This window comes from Dipodomys merriami, unplaced genomic scaffold, assembly GCF_024711535.1.
Source record: "Dipodomys merriami isolate MVZ:Mamm:240054 unplaced genomic scaffold, mDipMer1.0.p SCAF_25, whole genome shotgun sequence".
Classification (NCBI taxonomy): domain Eukaryota; kingdom Metazoa; phylum Chordata; class Mammalia; order Rodentia; family Heteromyidae; genus Dipodomys; species Dipodomys merriami.
This window is the reverse complement of record NW_027203937.1, coordinates 17006373-17023866: the sequence shown is the minus strand read 5'-3', so window position 1 is coordinate 17023866 and position 17494 is coordinate 17006373. Positions and strand designations below refer to the sequence as shown.

General features: G+C 49.0%; 1 protein-coding gene across 3 annotated transcripts; it reads left to right on the top strand.

Annotated features, from left to right (window-relative positions):
* The first annotated feature begins 1260 nt into the window (after positions 1–1260).
* On the top strand, positions 1261–16654 carry Plekhb1 (pleckstrin homology domain containing B1). 3 transcript variants are annotated; one of them, XM_070035042.1, is made up of 7 exons: positions 1261–1404; positions 3000–3081; positions 4408–4560; positions 5807–5909; positions 6793–6832; positions 15026–15125; positions 15482–16654. In XM_070035042.1, the coding sequence occupies exons 2-7, from the start codon at positions 3045–3047 to the stop codon at positions 15616–15618; spliced, it is 570 nt and encodes a 189-aa protein (XP_069891143.1). In that variant the 5' UTR covers positions 1261–1404; positions 3000–3044; the 3' UTR covers positions 15619–16654. The 3 variants fall into 3 exon arrangements, with proteins under 3 accessions (XP_069891143.1, XP_069891140.1, XP_069891141.1); XM_070035039.1 differs by lacking the exons at positions 15026–15125; positions 15482–16654 and adding an exon at positions 10199–10600; XM_070035040.1 differs by lacking the exons at positions 1261–1404; positions 15026–15125; positions 15482–16654 and adding an exon at positions 10199–10600 and having other exon boundaries at positions 2833–3081.
* Positions 16655–17494: the final 840 nt, after the last annotated feature.

The following is a 17494-nucleotide window of genomic DNA, read 5'->3' as shown; positions in this document are numbered from 1 at the left end:
GAGAGAGAGAGAGAGAGAGAGAGAGAGAGAGAGATTTCCCACTTCAGCCTCTGGAGAAAGCTATGACTATAGGCACTGGCTACCCCCACTCCTTCCCTCCACCCCCAGCTTTGATGGTACTGGAGATTCAACTCAGTCCTCCAGTCTAATCTCCACTTTTTTTTTTTTGGTTGTGGGGCTTGAACTCAGGGCCTGAGCACTGTCCCTGGGCTCTTCAATGCAAAGCTAGTGTTCTACCACTTTGAGCCACACCACTACTTCCAGTTTTCTGATGGTTAATTGGAGATAAGAGTCTCATGGACTTTCCTGCCTGGGCTGGCTTTGAACCATGTTCCTCAGATCTCAGCCTCCTGAGTAGCTAGGATCACAGGCGTGAGCCACTGGTGCCCCACAAAAATATAATTTTATTGTTAATATTGTTTTGGGTGGGAAGGTGGCTCAGTGGTAGAGCGCTTGCCTTGCATGCATGAGGCCCTGGGTTCCATCCTCAGCACTCCATAAGCAGAAAAAGCCGGAAGTGGTGCTGTGGCTCAAGTGGTAGAGTGCTAGCCTTGAGCTGAAAAGCTGAGAGACAGTGCCCAGGCCCAGACTGAGGTCCCACAACTGACAACAACAAAAAAAGGTGTTGTTCAGAGGAGTTACTATTTCAATTTCACAAGTCAGTACATTTCTTTCATGTGACTACATTTATTTTATTTATTTATTTATTTTTTGGACAATATCACCCTTTCCTTGCTTTCCCCCAGCATTTATTTTGGTTTTTGAGAATAGGTCTTACTCTGTATGTATCCCAGGCTGGCCCTGAATCCACAATCCTCCTGCCTCAGCCTCCCAAGTGCATGTGCCACCACTCAAGACAAAACACAACAAAGAAAAAAAGAAAATGGCAGCCGGGCGCTGGTAGCTCACGCCTGTAATCCTAGCTACTCAGAAGGTTGAGATCTGAGGACTGCGGTTCAAAGCCAGCCTGGGCAGGAAAGTCCATGAGACTCTTATCTCCAATAAACACTAGAAAAAACGGAAGAAAAACAGAGCCCACGCCCTAGCTCAAGCCCCAAGACTGACAAAGAAAAATGAACAGAAATTGGCAGGTGTAACTTCTCTTTAGTACGGTAGTCTTGGTAGGACTGCTCTAGACAGCCGCTTCTATTCAGCTATAAGGCTGTGGACTACAAGCCCCAGCATGCCTCAGTCACCCCAGCTAACCACGCCTTGCCCCCTCCCTTGGGGGTGGGGCTGGTCTAGAGGGCGGGGCCCAGGGGCAGCTAGGCCCCAGGCACAGCCTGGGGAAATGAAATACCCCAGGCTCTCAGTAGAGCCCAAAGCGCAGGCGCGACAGGTCGGGTAGCAGCTGCATTGAGTAGCAGCCGTTTTGGCAGCGGTGTCGGCCACAGGTGTAGACAGGTGGGTGCATCAAGTGGGGCTTGAGAGGGAATGTGCCCCTGGCCCTCCTGCGAGATGTGTGTCAGAGCTTGGTGAGGGGAGGTAAGAGACCAGAGAAGCAGATGCGAGGCCAGATCTTCCACTGCAGGTGTGCCAGCTCTAGTGACGCAGCAACAGATGTGAGCAGGTGGGGGAGGGGCAGAGGCACCTACTCGCAAATGAGCCATCTTCAGGACAGAAAGCCCCTGGAGTCCCATCCAAGCTCCATCACCCACAGGGATGAGTCATTTGCTTCTCTAGGACCATCTGTGAAATGGGAGTCATGATGATCCCCTCCTCAAAGTTGTGGTGGAGACACAGGGAGAAGGCGCAGTCTACGTCAGGCTTGGCTGTGTATTGGAATCACCTGGGGCTCTTTAAAGATTAGCAGTGCTTGCTTCCCATCTCCACAATTTATAATTCCTTGTTCTCATTTCTGACCTGGACAGTTTTGTGTTGTTGTTGTTGTCGTCGGTTGTGGGGCTTGAACTCAGGGCCTGGGTGCAGCTCCACAGTTCAGTTGCTTAAGGCTAGCACCTCTACTACTGTGACCCACAGCTCCACTCCCGGTTTTTAAGTGGTTAGTTGGAGTTAATCTCATGGACTTTCCTGCCTGGGCTGGCTTCAAACTGCTATCCTCAGAACTCAGCCTCTTGAGTAGCTAGGATTACAGCCAGGAGCCACCGTCACCATCACGGGCTGTGTGTTTTCAAGGCTCTTAACTGGTATCATAGGGAGAGGCCAGGGTATGAATCCCCTCTACAGTGCTTTACTAATCAAGTGCACCTGCACTTAGCCATTCCAGCCCACCCTTCCCCCATCCCCATTTCCTCATCTCTAAACCAGAAATAATGGCAAGGGAGAGTCTGATATAATAGTTAAGAGCAGAGCAATGTTCCTGGCATGCAGTTGACCTATCCTGACTACTTTTAAACTAGTTTTTAAAAACTTTTTTATTGTTATTATAAAGGTGATTACAGAGGGGTGACAGTGATCTAAATCAAGTAAAGAGTACATTTACTTTTGGACAATGTCACCCCTTCCCTCGCTCTCTCTTTTTCCCTCCTGTCCCCACCCATAAATTATTGTTTTATGTACTTCATCAATGGTTCCCATGGGCTTCAAATGCGGAGGAAGCTTTTCCTGTCATGGAAGTTTCCTGTTTCTTTTCATGGTTCTGAGCTGCTACCGTTTCAACATTTCTTTTGCTAGCATTTTAGGAGTTTTCAGAATTCCTTATTCCAACCTCTATCTCTTCTGTCCTATAGACTTTTAGGATCTCGAGACAGGCCAGGCCAGAGGGGCAAGGGCTGGCCAGGCTTCTGAAAGTCAGACTGGCCATCTGGGCTCCTGAGCCCCACCCCCACTGCCGCAGCACTGCCCTGCTGACCTCACAGGACAGTGCTCCCATTCTCTAGCTGCAGCAGAGCCTGGGGAGGAGATGGAGGCCGCCTGGCTCATGCTTGTTTACTAACCCAGCCTCAGTCTCCTGGGTGGCTCCCCAGGGAGCACAGGACTAGGGGCTTCTCTTCAGGGAGCTGCTCTGCTAAGTCTGTGTGTCATTGCTCCTCTGACAGGTCCCACCCGACGACGACTCCACCCTGGAAAGTCCTTTTGAAGAAATGGCCCTGGTGAGGGGCGGCTGGCTGTGGAGACAGAGTGAGTGATCCTGGGACCAAGTCCTTGTGTGTCCTGTACCTTGTCCTGGGGCAGCAGTGAGGGAAGTGGGGGTGAATCCTTCCTCCTTAAGTCTGGAGGATCTTCTTGATCCTGGTGCTTGACAAACTCAACTTACTCTTCAAGTCTAGATATCCCTCCCTCCCTCCATCCCTTCCTGCCTGCCTGCCTTCCTTCCTTCTTTCTTTCCTTTCCTCCTCCCCTTCTTTCCTCCTTCCTTCCTTCCTTCCTTCTTGCCTGTCTGTCTGCCTTTTCTCTTCTTTCCTTCATTTCCCTCCTTCTTCCTTCCTTCCTTTCTCTCTCCTTTCTTTTTCTCTTCCTTCCTTCCTTCTTTCTGATGTCTGTCCTGGGGCTTGAACTCAAGGACTGGGCACTGTCGCTGAGTGTTCAAGGCTAGCACTCTACCACTCTGTTAGTGAGTGGAAGTGAGCCACAGCTACACTTCCAGCTTTTTTTCTGAGGTTTAGTGAATATAAGAGTCTCATAGATTTTCCTGCCCATGGTGGCTTCAAACCTTGATCCTCTGATCTCAGGCTCCTGAGTAGCTAGGATTAAAGGTATGAGCTATCCTGGCCAGATGTCCCTTTCTTTGATGAGCCTTCTCTAACCCCCTCTAATCTGCTCTGGTAGCACTGCACTGGGTCAGAGACATCCTTTTTCTTCAGTTCCCACATTGACTTGTAAAACAGCTGTCTTTGCCTGTTGGTCTCCCCATTCCCCTACCCCCATGGCAACCCCACACTGTGAGCTCCTCAGGACAAGAGGACTGGGTTTGAACCTCTGAATGTCCCCAGCATCCCCAATCCAGGCTGGACACAGAACAAAGCTCAGAAGAAAATGAGAGATGTTGTGTGCTTTAGAATCTATAAAGCTCCATCCCATCTGTGTTCTTATTCTCTTCTAATTCCAGTTGCAAAATGTCTGAAGTTATAGTGGTCTCAGGCTTCAGCCCCTTGAATCAGAGGAGGCAGATAAGTCACCAAAGCCAGAGAAGATAGCAGGTGGAGGCTCAGGAGAGGGACAGGTCTTTGCCCTTGAAGAGTCCCTGACTACCTTGGGAGAGCTTGAATCAGGCCATTCCTCTACCCTGAAGGACATTTGTCAGTATCACTTTGGTAGTGTCACTTTACTATGGAGTAGGCCAGTAGGATGGAGGGTTTGAGCAAGACAGGAAGAGGCCTACCTTCATTTCAGGAAGGCAAGGAAGAGGTTAAATACTGGGGGCCGGAGCTGGGGACTCTGGGAGCCAATTTGGCACCCAAAACATTCTGAGATCATCACCCCTGGTGGGGTTGGAATACCACACAGGCTCCATCCTCCGCCGCTGGAAGAGGAACTGGTTCGCCCTGTGGATGGACGGAACCCTGGGCTACTACCATGACGAGACGGCGCAGGATGAAGAAGACCGTGTGCTCATCCACTTCAATGTCCGAGACATAAAGGTCGGCCAAGAGTGTCATGGTGAGCAGAAGCTCTTCCTCTATAGCACTGTGGCCTTGGGTACTCTCCATGCATTTAGAAGGCTCTTTGCCACTCTCAGAATGCTTCCACAGGTACCGTTTCTAGGCCTTCTAGGTCAGTTAGCTGAGGATCAAGAAACTGCTGAGCTCCTACCCTGTGCTGTGTCTCAGAACAGTCCTTGCTCTCTAGGATGAAGATGAATTGAGATAAAGAGGCTCAGACAAGTTGAGTGAGTAGTCCAGAGTCACATAGCAAATCTGATTTTTTCAATCAAGTCTCAAGCCACAATAACAGAGTAACTGAGAGGTGCTCAAGAAGCCAATAATATGGAAATGTTCAAAAGATCTGAAGAGTTCAACAGAGCCCCCTGTGGGTGGCTAATGCCTGTAATCCTAGCACTTTCAGGAGGCTGAGACCTAGAGGATCATGGTTAGAAGCCAGCCCAAGCAGAAAAGTTTTTGAGACTTCATCCCCAATTAACCAGCAAAACGCCAGCCTGGAGGTGTGGCTGACATGGTGGGGGGAGCCAAACACTGGTGGCTCATGTATGTAATAATCCTAGCTACTCAGGGATCTGAGGACCTTGGTGTTCAAAGCCAGCCCAGGCAGACAAATCCATGAAACTTTTTTTATTTTTGGCGGATCCTAGGGCTTGAACTCCGGGCTTAGGTGCTGTCCCTGAGCTTCTTTTGCTCAAAGCTAGCACTCTACCCACTCAGGCCACAGTGCCAGTTCTGGCTTTTTTGAGTAGTTTATTGGAGATAAGAATCTCATGGACTTTCCTGCCTGGGCTGGCTTCAAACCACGATCCTTAGATCTCAACCTCCTGAGTAGCTAGGATTCCAGGCGTGAGCCACTGGCACCCGGCTTAACCAGTAGAACAAATGAACTGGAGATGTGTCTTAAGTGGTAGAAAAGCAGCCAGGAGTGAAAAAGTTGAATGAGAGTGGGGTTTTGAGTTCAAGCCCCAATACTGGCAAAATGGGGGGGGGGAGAGAACACAACACAACAAGACTCCAAAGGAAGTGTGTAGGTTCAGAGGTTAGCAAGGACCAGTGAAGAGGACTCAGAGCAGTGAGAAACTACTTTTTTTTTGAGATAGGGTCTTGCTATGCAGTCTCTGGTTGGCCTTTAACTACATAGCCTAGGCTGGTTTCCATCAATTCCTACTTTTGTTGCTGGTGTCTAGGGTGGGGCCCTGGCACCTGTGCACATGGAAACACAATGTATGTGTGTCTTCTTCCAGATGTGCAGCCCCCAGAGGGCCGGAGCCGAGATGGCCTGCTGACCGTGAACCTACGGGAGGGTTCCCGCCTGCACCTGTGTGCAGAGACCCGAGATGATGCTGTGTGAGTGGCTTTGGCGAGAAGATGGGGTAGGGTCTTGGGGAACACAAGATAGCCCTCCTCATTGTCTCTTCTGGTTCTCTGATGGTAAGAAGAGCAGACGAAGTCCAATGAACAAGCTTGTGTCATCAAGGCTGGCAGAGGGATGTGAATGGCTCCTGACGATTGGTGTGGCACACAGTGGTCCCTTGTGTGCACACCAGCCTAGTTGCCTGATCCTGGGTATTCAGCCCCATGGGAGGTGAGCCCAGTGGCTTCTCCAGGGACCTCAGGGCTAGATCCAGACTTGCCTGCAGACACAGCTGATTGTGTTTAAGGCATGGGTACCCCACTATCAGATGCTAGAAACCTCCAGATCCTCACATTCTCTCCATTCCTACCCTCTGGCCTAGCTACTTGGCCTTACACTGGAAGAGAGGGAGAGATGAGTGTGGGAGCGGGGCAAGGGAGCTCTGGGCACATCACACAGAGCAGCCTTGTCCTCCCCAACCGGTTGCTATGGTAACCAATAAAGGCCCAATTGTCCCACAGCCCCGGGGCATTCCTGAGACTCTGGGGTCAAAGCTTTGGAAAGCTGTTTGTAGGATTGGGGTGTGGAGGTGGATTACACTAGAACACCCACCTACACAGGTCAGAATGGAAAAGCCCCTAAGAGACCCCCCCCCAAATGCACCTGTACAGAGGGAAAGAGACTGTGGTCCAGAGTGCCTAGCCTAGCTTCAGGTCCGTCCCCATGATGGGGCTAGGGAGGGTCGCTTTTGTCCACTTGAGGGAAGGTGGGAGAGGCTGGGTTGGAGAGGAGAGTCTAGAACATGGAAGGCCCTTCTGCCCCCCAACTGCCCTTTCCTTGAACTCCTTCTTCACAATCTGGGCATTTGCTTTGCAGAGCATGGAAGACAGCGCTGCTGGAAGCGAACTCCACCCCGGTGAGCCCCCTCCCCCTCTCCTCCCCCTGCCACCCTGTGTGCCATGGAATCATGGGTGACTCAGACTCGGTCTTCTTCGTCTAGAGAGGCTTGTGCAGACTCGAGCCCCTGGAGGCCCCTGTGAGAGAGTGTGCACAAGCCAATTGGGGCTCAGAGGAGGGAGGAGCATCAGGTCAACTAGAGGAAAGGATCTTTTATCGAGCAACTACTATGTGCCAGGCGAAGCACAGGAATCATTCCTCATGACAGTCCTCTGGGACTGGGATTATTGTCGCCCTCAGTAGATGGTAGGACTAACATTCATTCATCTGCACAAGTATTTACTGAGATCCTACTATGTATGAGGCACTTGGGCCAGAAATCAGAAGTGAGCCAAAGGGAGGTGGGACCTGTCCTCCTGGAATGAGCTTAGAGAGAAGAGCTTTATGTGGCACAATTAATTTACTTAGTTAACAATTCCATTTCAGTAGCTAATAACTCAGACCTGCAGGATGGGACCCCTTTGGTGATTTGATCCCAGTGGGTGTTTAGATGAGGCTCAAGGTGAGACCTGAAGGATAAACAGAAGTTGGGTGAAAGGTGTGGGGATGAGGTGAAGGGATTAGCTTTCAGGCAGAATGCTCAACATGTGCAAAGGCCCTGGGCAGGGGTTAAGATGTTGGCAAGTTGAGGAACAGAAGGGATACAAGAACAGTTGGAGTTCAGAAAGTGAGTAGTAGGCAGTGGGGGAGAGCAGGTGGGGCCAGACCTTGTGGACTGTTTAAGGATATTGGTTTCTGCTACGAACACTAATAGGCCACTGGATGTTTTTAAACAAAGGAATGGCATGATCAGAACGATCACACTAGTTTTCTTCTCCTTCTTCTCTCTCAGTATTGAGGATTAAACTCAAGGCCTCATGCATATGCTCTACCTTTTGAGCTATATCCCCAGTCCTTTGGCTTTTAGTTTGTTTTTCAGATAAGGTCTTATATTAACTTTGCCTGGGCTGGCTTCCAAATAAGATCCTCTGTCCCAGCCTTCTAAATAGCTGGGACCAAAGGCATGCATTTGTATTTTTTCAGAACAGTCAGAACATGTATGGTGGTACACATTTTTTGTTTGTTTTGTTTTGGTCAGCCATGGGGCTTGAACTCTGCACCTGGGTGCTGCCTTGTGCTCTTCAGCTCAAGGTGAGCCACTTGAGCCACAGTGGCACTTCCAGTTTTCTGGTGGTTATTTGGAGATAAGAGTCTCACATACATTCCTGTCTGGGCTAGCTTTGAACGGCAATCCTCAGATCTCAGCCTCCTGAGTAGTGAGGATTATAGGTGGTGCACATTTTAATCCTAGCCTTCTAGAGGCTGAAGATGGACAGTAACAAGTTTGAGACCCTGTCTTAAGAACAACAGCCAAAACCAACTAACTAAACACACACAAAAAAAGTCAGTTTGTCTGGTTGGTAGAGAATAGATTGTAGGGGGATAACAATGGACACTTAGAGACCAGGTCAGAGGCTGGGACAGTGTCCAAGAAACAGGTGTAGCCTAAGTTCTTGCTGGTAGAGACAGGCTGTTGATCACAGGACATACTCAGGAAATGCAATCAAGAGAGCTTAGTGACTGGAGGTATGGTTTTGAAGAGGTGCTGGGCCCAGCATGGCCCAGACTCCTCTTGTCAGACAGATTCTATGCTTGTTCCTTCTACATCTCCCATCTGAAGAGAAACACTCCATGTAGCAGAGGATCCAGAGATGCATTTAGAAACACCTGTAAGGCACCCACCTGCTCAGCACCTGGCATCATTTTGTCATTTCATCCTGGTAGGGGAGGGTTGGGGGGAGGCAGTTGTTATTAATCTCATCTTATAGATGGGGAAGGTGAGATTCAGAGAAGGAAGTACCTTGGTCAAATTCTTACAGGTTTAAGTCAGTAGAGGAGCCTATATTAGAGCCATGGAAGTGAATTATTATTTTCATTTTTTTGGTGCTGGTCTTTGGGCTTGAACTCAGGGTCTGGGTACTGAGCTTTTTACTCAAAAGTTAGCATTCTGCTTACTACTTGAGCCAGCTTCCCTCCTGTATTTTGGTGATTAACTGGAGAAGAGTCTCACAGACTCCTGCCCAGGCTGGCTTTGAACTGCATTCCTCCAATCTCAGCCTCCTGAGTAGCTAGGAGTACAGGTGTGAGCCACTGGCACCTGGCTTAGGCATGGGATTTTGAGAGGAGGCCAGCATCTGCATAAGGAGCTGTGTGCACAGAGACAGGAAAAGGATGTGTGGGCATTTGTATGTGAGTGGATGTGCATGTGTGTGCATGCATGTGCATGTGTGCTTCCAAGGGCCTGAAATCTGGCCTGGCTGGCTGGTTTAGCATGTAGGAAATGACATCAGAGAGATGACCTCTAAAGTGAAAGGGCCTGGTGATAAGGACTTCAAATTCTAATTGGTCTTTTCCTGAGGGCTGTAGAAGCAGTGAGGGGCTTTAAGCAGGGAAGGCTGTGGTCAGGCATGGCAGGGGTGGGGAGTGGGCAGGCTTGCAGGTGGAGAATGGATCAGAGGAAGTCAGGACTGAGAACTTTGGAATAGTGATCTTCAGTGGAGAGGTTGGGCTCACCCAGCTTTGAGTTTGAGTTCCCTTAAGCAGAGCTAATCAGTCCCATGAAGACAGGCAGAAGGAAGGAAGGTGAAGGCTGACCGTTCTGCACTCTGTGACTCTATGAAGCTGCCCTGTTCCTTCTGTGTCTGTCCACTACCCATTGCTGTACTGACCACTTCTCTTGGCCCTGCCCTCAGCCCTTCCTCCTTCTGTTCCTCATGTTCACATCCCTCTGGGCCGGGGCAGGCTACAGCAGGTGTGTTTGCACCTGTGTCTCAGTACTCACAACTGCCCACCTCTGTGTGTCTGTGGCTCTCTCTGCCCCTGTGCCTACGTAGGAATGATCTACACTTTCTTCTTCCTCATGCTACAGGCTCATACCCTACTCTGTCTGGAGGCTCCAAGAAGAGTCCAGTCCCTGACCCTAGCAGTACCAGAGCACGCAGCCAGGGACAAGACTGGGTGGTAGTGGTGGTGGAGGCCAGGGTGGGCAAAAGGACAGATCAGGGCAGCCTGGGCATGCCAGCTGCATGAAAGAGGAGAGGGTGGGCCACAAGAGGCTACTGGACCTTTTTGCTTTGTCACTTGAGCAGTTAGCCACATCCCCCTCCATTTGAACCTCCTGCCACCTTCACATTGGGCCTTAGAGAAAGAAGACACACTCCTGCTCCAGCCCAGCTGGCAGAGGGGCCTGCTAGGGCCTGGTAAGAGCTCTGAGTCTGCAGGTATAAAGGGCCTGACTCCTTCCTCCCTCCCTCCCCTCCTTCTTGGGTTTCTGTGGCTTGAGCAGGCCCCAGCTGGAGCCACGGTCCCACCCAGGAGCCGCCGGGTTTGCCCCAAGGTCAGGTGTGTGACCCGCACGTGGAGCCCCTGTAAGGTTGAGAGGCGGATCTGGGTAAGTGCTGGCTCGGTCCTCCTTGCCTCCACTCTGGCCACCAGGATGAGCCTCCCACATTGCCTGTCCCATCCCCTTCCTGCTCACAGATGTCTCCCCTTTGCTCACAGGACACCAACCACAGCCCAGCTTTCAGGATCCAGTTTTCTGCTACCTCCTCTCCCCGCTGTGCTCTACCCAGTCTGCTCTACCTTCACGTTCCACATTCCAGCCTCTCCCAAACTCCAGCCATGGCACATGTTCCCTCTGCTGCCAAAACCCTTGGCTCCCTCGTTCACATGACAAACTCATGCTCAACTTTGAAGCCCACTCACAGGCTGCCACCTCCTCCGGGAGAACTTTCTAGATTTCAGGCACCACGTCTCCCTCCCACAGCCCAGGACATGAATGCTTAGTTAGTACTGGCTTCATTCTGCTTGGCTTCAAAGTCATTGCAGTCCTACTTTTCTGTAGTCTCCTCTGATCTGGAACTTCCTCTGAGACAATGACCAGGTCTGCTTGGCTCTGTTCCTGGGAACCTGGCTCAGGGTTGGGTGTGCAGCAAGTGCTCAGTTAGTGCTCAATGAGGGGGGCAATCTATTATAACCACTTTATTCCTAGCAGTAAGCATGTGGTGTGTCAGAGAATGTTCACTGAATGAGTGAAGGGTGGAAAGAAGGAACAAATGAATGAACCAGAGAGTAAGAAACCCCTGTGTAGCATTAATGTTATAATGCAGTTTGGGTCTGTCTCTCCCCTAAGTTTTTTCTCAGAATTAGGATTTAGGCCTAGGCCCAGTGGTGTGAGTGGCAGTGGGAGTTGCAGTTAAAGAACTTGTAGCTGAGGGAGTGGCTTAAGTGGTATAGTAACTACATAGCAGGTGAGAGGCCCTGAGTTCAAATCCTAGAACTGCAATTAAAATACCTTTGGTCATCGGATCAACCATGAACTCTTCATGCTCAGTAGTGCTCCATGCATGGGTTAGAATTGCTTAGTGACTTAAAATTCTAACCAACATTCATATTTGCCCCTGGATTCTCTAATTTCACATCTGGGGTAGAGGCTAGGAAATCCATAGGTTTTTTTTGTTGTTTGGTTTTGTGGTATTGAGGACTGAATGCAAGTCATCACATATCAGTTAAGCAATTTACACTTAATACTAAAGTTTGAACTTAGGGGGCTGCAAAGGTGGCTCAGTGGTAGAGCGCTTGCCTTGCATGCATGAGGCCCTGGGTTGGATTCCTCAGCACCACATAAGCAAAAAGAAAAAAGCCGGAAGTGGTGCTGTGGCTCAAGTGGTAGAGCACTAGCCTTGAGCTGAAGAGCTGAGGGACAGCGCCCAGGCCCAGAGTTCAGGCCCCACAACTGGACCCCCCAAAAAACCAAAACAACAACAACAACAACAACAAAAAAAAGTTTGAACTTAGGGCTTTATGATTGCTAGGCAGGCACTCTACCCTAATTAAGCCACATTCCTGGCACTAAAAAAAAAATCATCTCTGGGGTTGGGGGTATAGTTCAGTGGTAAATTGCTTGCTCAAGCATGCTTCAGGCCCTGTTGATCCCCTACACTAAGTGAAAAACCAAACAGCTTGTATTGGTTATGATGTGCAGAACCACTGAGCCAGCAGCTCTTGGGCCATGTGGTTGAATACCTGTGTTCCCCTGTATTCTCAGGGTACATTGGGAGAGGGTAGGTAGGGTAGGAAAGACTGTTGACAGAATGGGAAAGCTGAAGAAGCTCTAAGAGGTTAGCTAACTTGATGGACCTGTGTCACTCAATTCATCTACAACTTAAGCTATCATCCTGAGACATTCCCTGTACCCAATCTAGGATTCAAACTTGTTTTTTTTTTTTTTTTTGGGGGGGGGTCCGGTCGTGGGGCCTGAATTCTGGGTCTGGGCGCTGTCCCTCAGCCTTTCAGCTCAGAGCTAGCTCTCTACCACTTGAGCTACAGCACCACTTCCAGCTTTTTTCTTTTTGCTTATGTGGTGCTGAGGAATCGAACCCAGGGCCTCATGCATGCAAGGCAAGCGCTCTACCACTGAGCCACCTTCCTAGCCCCTCAAACTTGTTTAATTGACAATTCCTAAAAATGAGATTTAGAAGACTGTACACACAAGTACACAAGTTTTAGCTGAAGGGGTTATTTGCATATTGGTCAACACTGTCCCTGCCCACAAAAGGGCTAGATCTTGGAAGAGGTTGAGATCAGAAATCAAGCCCTCCAGTTCTGTCCTAGAGGTCTCTGGGGGTATCTGTGCCTGTAGTCAGGAGATCTCTGGGTTTACTTCTGGGCCTCCCAAACCTGGAGGGTAGAAACCGGTGTCCCAGAGGAACATGAGGCAGTGTTTACCACCTTCTCCAGAGTCTCACAAGGTTGACTCATTGCAGCTGCAAGGCAGGTAGAGGCCTTGCGTTGGGTCTGAGTGTTTAAATCTCTCCAACCCTCTAGGCTTAGAGCCCAGATTCTGGTCACCCCAACTGGAAAGCCTTATTGGATCACTCCTGGGGAGAGAACATAGTAGCAAGTTGAGTTACTTAAGACTAAGGACCTACAGAATTGCTTATCTGAGCCTCTTGCATTGCCCTGGGATTGATTGTTCTCCTTGAACCTCAACTCAGGGTTGGGGTTTTAGTTCCAGTCTGGCCCTGTATTTTGAGCCACTTGAGCTAAATTCAATAAATATGTATTAGGCACTTGCTAAATTCAGGCAGGACTTGAGGGGTTTCCAAGTCTTCTGGAGAGGTAAAAGGACACACCAATCTTTTGTCATTGATCATGCTCTGAAGGATGGAAACCAAGAGTTATGATGTCCAGATGGAACCCCAACAGAATTTGCAGTTGCAGGAGAGAAATATTGGCATCTAAAAGACAAGCTAGGTAATTGAATAAGAGGTGAAAAAGTGTTTTATCAAAGGGAAATGATATGGTGACTTGAAATCACAAGTTGTGCTTGGAGAACTAACTTGTTTTATCATCAGACGTCATAAAAGAAATGTTGTTACATGTGGGTTCCATCCCTCACCTCTCAGACATTCTTCAATCTCTATAGTGTGGCTTCTCAATTATTCCTTTGAAAAGTGATTTTTTTTTAAGATCACTCATAGCTTCCAAGTTGCCAAAGCCAGTGTTTTGGGTTTTGTTTTGTTGTTTCTTTTCCAGGAGCCATTTGAATATTTATAACATCATCCATAGGCCTAGATAGACTGAATTTTTGCGTTGAAAAGGGGCTCCTAGATTTATTGAATTTTGAGCCCTGTCAGACATTTCCCAATCCTAGAAGAGGATGGGCAGAAAAAATGTATTCACAAAATGAAATCAAGGCTGGAGACATGGCTCAAGTATGGCTTGCCCATCTAGCAAGCTTAAGGACCCTGAATTGAAACCCTGGTACTATCTAAAAAAAAAAAAAAAAAAAAAAAAGATAAAACCACAAGACCTGAAACTGAGTGTATTAAAAACAAGAGTGCCAACCTGAATCCTTGGTTTGAGGGCACAGTGGTGGCACAGTGAAGCATTTATGGGAAGAGGAAAAGGTTTGGGAGATGGAAAGATGTTACAATCAACTTGAGTTAGTTAGAGTCGGAGACATCTAGATTTCTAAGGGGTAACTGGGCCATTTAGGTGGGAAACTCAGTGAGAGGGAGGGAGACAGGGTGAAGGGGAGCTAAGAGGAAGAATAGGATCCTGATCCTCCTCAGGTCAGCCTCTCCTATGGATAAAAAGTTTGCATTGGAAGCTTCCATTTAATCCAGCATATATTTATTGGTTCCTGTCATATGCTAGGCCCTGCCTGCTGGTAACACAAATTAATGAGCCTTTGTCCCTAGGTAGCTCACTTTGGGGGTTATAAACAAGAAAGGCCAAGAGAAAAGATAACAAGAAGCACTAGCAAAGCCCACAGAGAAAGTTAGGAAGAAAGAATTGTTTCAGAAATTGAAGGGTTTCCTGGAGTGGGTGACTTTTTAGCTAGGCTTTAAAATGTTGGTAGAAATCTAATGGGGTTGAGAGAAGACAGGAAGTACATTCTGGACCCTGACCATTTTCTGAGCATCAGTCCCCAGCTCTGTGATACTGTGGAGATAATGCCTGCCTTAAGGATCAGAGGCTAGGGCTGGGAATGTACCACTCAGTGGTAGAGTGCTTGCCTAGCATGCATGAAGCCCTGGGTTCAATTCCGCAGTAGCACATAAACAGAAAAGCTGGAAGTGGTGCCTGTGGCTCAATTGGTAGAGTGCTAGCCTTGAACAAAAGCAGCTCAGGGACAGTGTCCAGACCCTGAATTCAAGCCCCAGGACTGGCCAAAAAAAAAAAAAAAGGATCAGAGGCTATAACACATGTGAACACTCTTTTCAGGACCTGCTACACAGTAGATGCTTGATAATAGTTACTCTAGCTACTTTCCAGCTGTACCTTTCATTTCCCTTCTTTCTTTGCAACCCATTTATTTCCTGCCTGAGTCTTGACTATATTCTTCCTGTGACTAGGAGAAAAGAGAAATCCATTATGTTTTTCCAAGAGAGCCCGCTAGACTATTAAGGGAAGTTTGGTGCTATGGGGAAATTTGGAGCAAGGTAAATCAGGTCAAGGGAAAGAGCATTATTGTAGGGAGTTCAAGTTTTAGAAGACAAGGTCCATGGGATTTTCTGGGAGGGGTCTAGAGGAGAATGGGGTGGGAGTGGGGGGTCAAACACAGACCAGGTAGTTCCTAAGCAGCTGATGAGGCTGGACTCCCCAGGTACGTGTCTACAGCCCGTACCAAGACTACTACGAGGTGGTGCCACCCAACGCCCATGAGGCCACTTACGTCCGCAGCTACTACGGACCTCCCTATGCAGGTAAGTCCCCTGCCTGCCCATTCCTGCACCAAGCCCCTCCTACAGCCAATCAGTCTGGACCCTTATATTCATGGATTTTCTTAGGCAGGACCCTTCACAAACTCTTCCCCATCTTAAGCCTCAAAATAGCTCTCCCTACTCCAGAACTGACCTCACCCTGTTTCCAAGTCCTAACTTAGACCTATGGCTTAGTGAAAACTGTTCCTGAGCTGGTAGCGACCCCTGGTGGCTAATATGGGGAACCACCGCGTCCTTACTGCTCCAGTGGTCACCCTCAGGGGTGGGTGGTGGTGCTCGGAGATCCTGGGGTTCCTCCCCCCCCCCCGCCCCTATCCACTCGTGGGTTCTCTCTGCAGGCCCCGGCGTGACGCACGTGATAGTGCGAGAGGATCCCTGCTACAGCTCGGGCGCCCCGCTGGCCATGGGCATGCTCGCCGGGGCTGCCACCGGCGCCGCGCTCGGCTCGCTCATGTGGTCGCCTTGCTGGTTCTGAGCCCTGGGACCTCACCCTGCGTGTGTACACCGCTAGACCCCATTTCCTCCTGAATCCCATCCTCTAAGCCTTGTCTCATGACGGCCCTCTCTGCATTTAGTCCCTTCTGGGCTTGGCTCGCCCCACCTATTCCCTTATCTCTTCACCTCCCACCACCAAGGAAGCTCTCCTCTCAGGCAAGTGCATGGCTACAGCCGCCAGATACCCCAGAAACAGCGTATGACCTTGTTTCTTACACACACAGCAACGTAACTTCATATGGTTCCAAATTCTTCAGGCTCTGGAGACATGAGCAGGCTAGCTGTTCTGTCCTGGGGGGTACCTCCAAGCCTGGTAAGGAAAAGAGGAATAAACACTTAGAGAAGCTGCATCAGTCCTTTGCCCCTGGGACGTGCTGGGCAGGGAGCAGGACAGCTAGGCTGGGAATACTGCTTTTGCCATGAGCACTGTGGCATGTTCAAGGAATTAGAGGAATTCAGTTGGGCAGTCAGATCACCGTGACCTTCTAGACTAACAGCTTGCTGAATAAAGGGGATATATAGGCTCTTATGGAGGGATGTTTTGTGATCATGGCTACAATGAATATTTTGCCGTTTGTGTTGGGCCTGCAGTCTCTATACCCTTCTCACTACCAAATTCTCTGGTCCCGTTTCCTATGACAATTGAGCTGAATCTGGTGGCTCTTGGTTAGGGTGGACTGTGTTTTGAGACCGTTAGCCTTAGAAGAGGCCTCCATCAGGGAATGCCTTTCTGATTCCAGGAGCTCAGTCCTCTGACACCATCAAAGCTGTCTTTTCCCTTACTCCGGGGAAGATGGATTTTTTTCCCTGTAGGGCCTGACTCACCTTTGTTCCAGCCTGGGGGATCCCTCATGTGCCTGCCTTTAGTTGGCCCAGCAGTCTCCTCCTAGACTTTCCCCCTTCCCATCTTAAAGCCAATAGAAATGCTAACATCCTTGCCCACTAAAGTTCCCTTGTAGATGGGGGCCCCATTGGCTCAGCTGCAGAGACTAATAAAGATGTGATTGGCTCTAGAACTGGCTTTGGCTTGTTTTGTTCCTCCAGCAGGCCCTAATTTTCCAGGACATCTGTGACTTAGCATCTTCTAGTACCCTCTGGTACAGTGACTACCAGGATAGATTCTGAGGTTGGTGGGTCTTGTGAAAGTATGTTAGCTGAACAATTTCAGACAAGTCACTTTACATTCCCAAACCTTTTTATTCTACTGGTAAGGTGGCTCAAGAGAAGCTATGGCAGACTCTCTGTTGCCTGAGCTGATGGAAAACACTGGGATACATAACTGAGATGTCTAGGGACTCAAACACGGTCATTTAAATTCTCGTTTGTTTCCATCTTTACAGGGCTGGCTTTTGAGCTGAGATTAAGGATCTGGGAGGTTCATGATCAACCAATATAGATTTTCTTCCTCAAAGTTCTAGACCTGAGAGTCACCAATGCAAATTTGTTCCTATAGACATCCCTGAATCAATTATGTTGGTCTGAATGAGGGCCCAAAACAGGCCTTATACCAGACTGGAGTGGTGTCCCAAATGCAAATTAGAGCACTGAAATAGGACTAACAGATAAGAACTGATTGGCAAAGATATCAGGGGTCCACTCCAGTCCAGATACACCAACTTTGAGGGAAGACAATGATGATTGGGCAAGGGCAAAGAACAGGGTACGGTAGGTGCTCTGTAGAGGAAAGATCATGCCCTACCAAGGAAATTTAGGAAAGCTTTGGCACAAAAGTGGAAATTCACTTGATCCTTAGAGTAAGGGTTTGGCGATCAGAACTGAGACCTATTTTAGCCAGAAAGTGGGAAGAATCAGTTTGAGCAAAGTCCCTACAAGGCCTGAATGTGGTAAAGTTCAAG

Bases quoted from the DNA above. Each gene is read 5' to 3' on its own strand.
- Plekhb1 (XM_070035039.1), top strand. From the start codon at position 3,045: ATGGCCCTGGTGAGGGGCGGCTGGCTGTGGAGACAGA. The intron at 4,561-5,806 runs GTGAGCAGAAGC...GTCTTCTTCCAG, and splicing joins GGTCGGCCAAGAGTGTCATG to ATGTGCAGCCCCCAGAGGGC. The intron at 5,910-6,792 runs GTGAGTGGCTTT...TTTGCTTTGCAG, and splicing joins GAGACCCGAGATGATGCTGT to AGCATGGAAGACAGCGCTGC.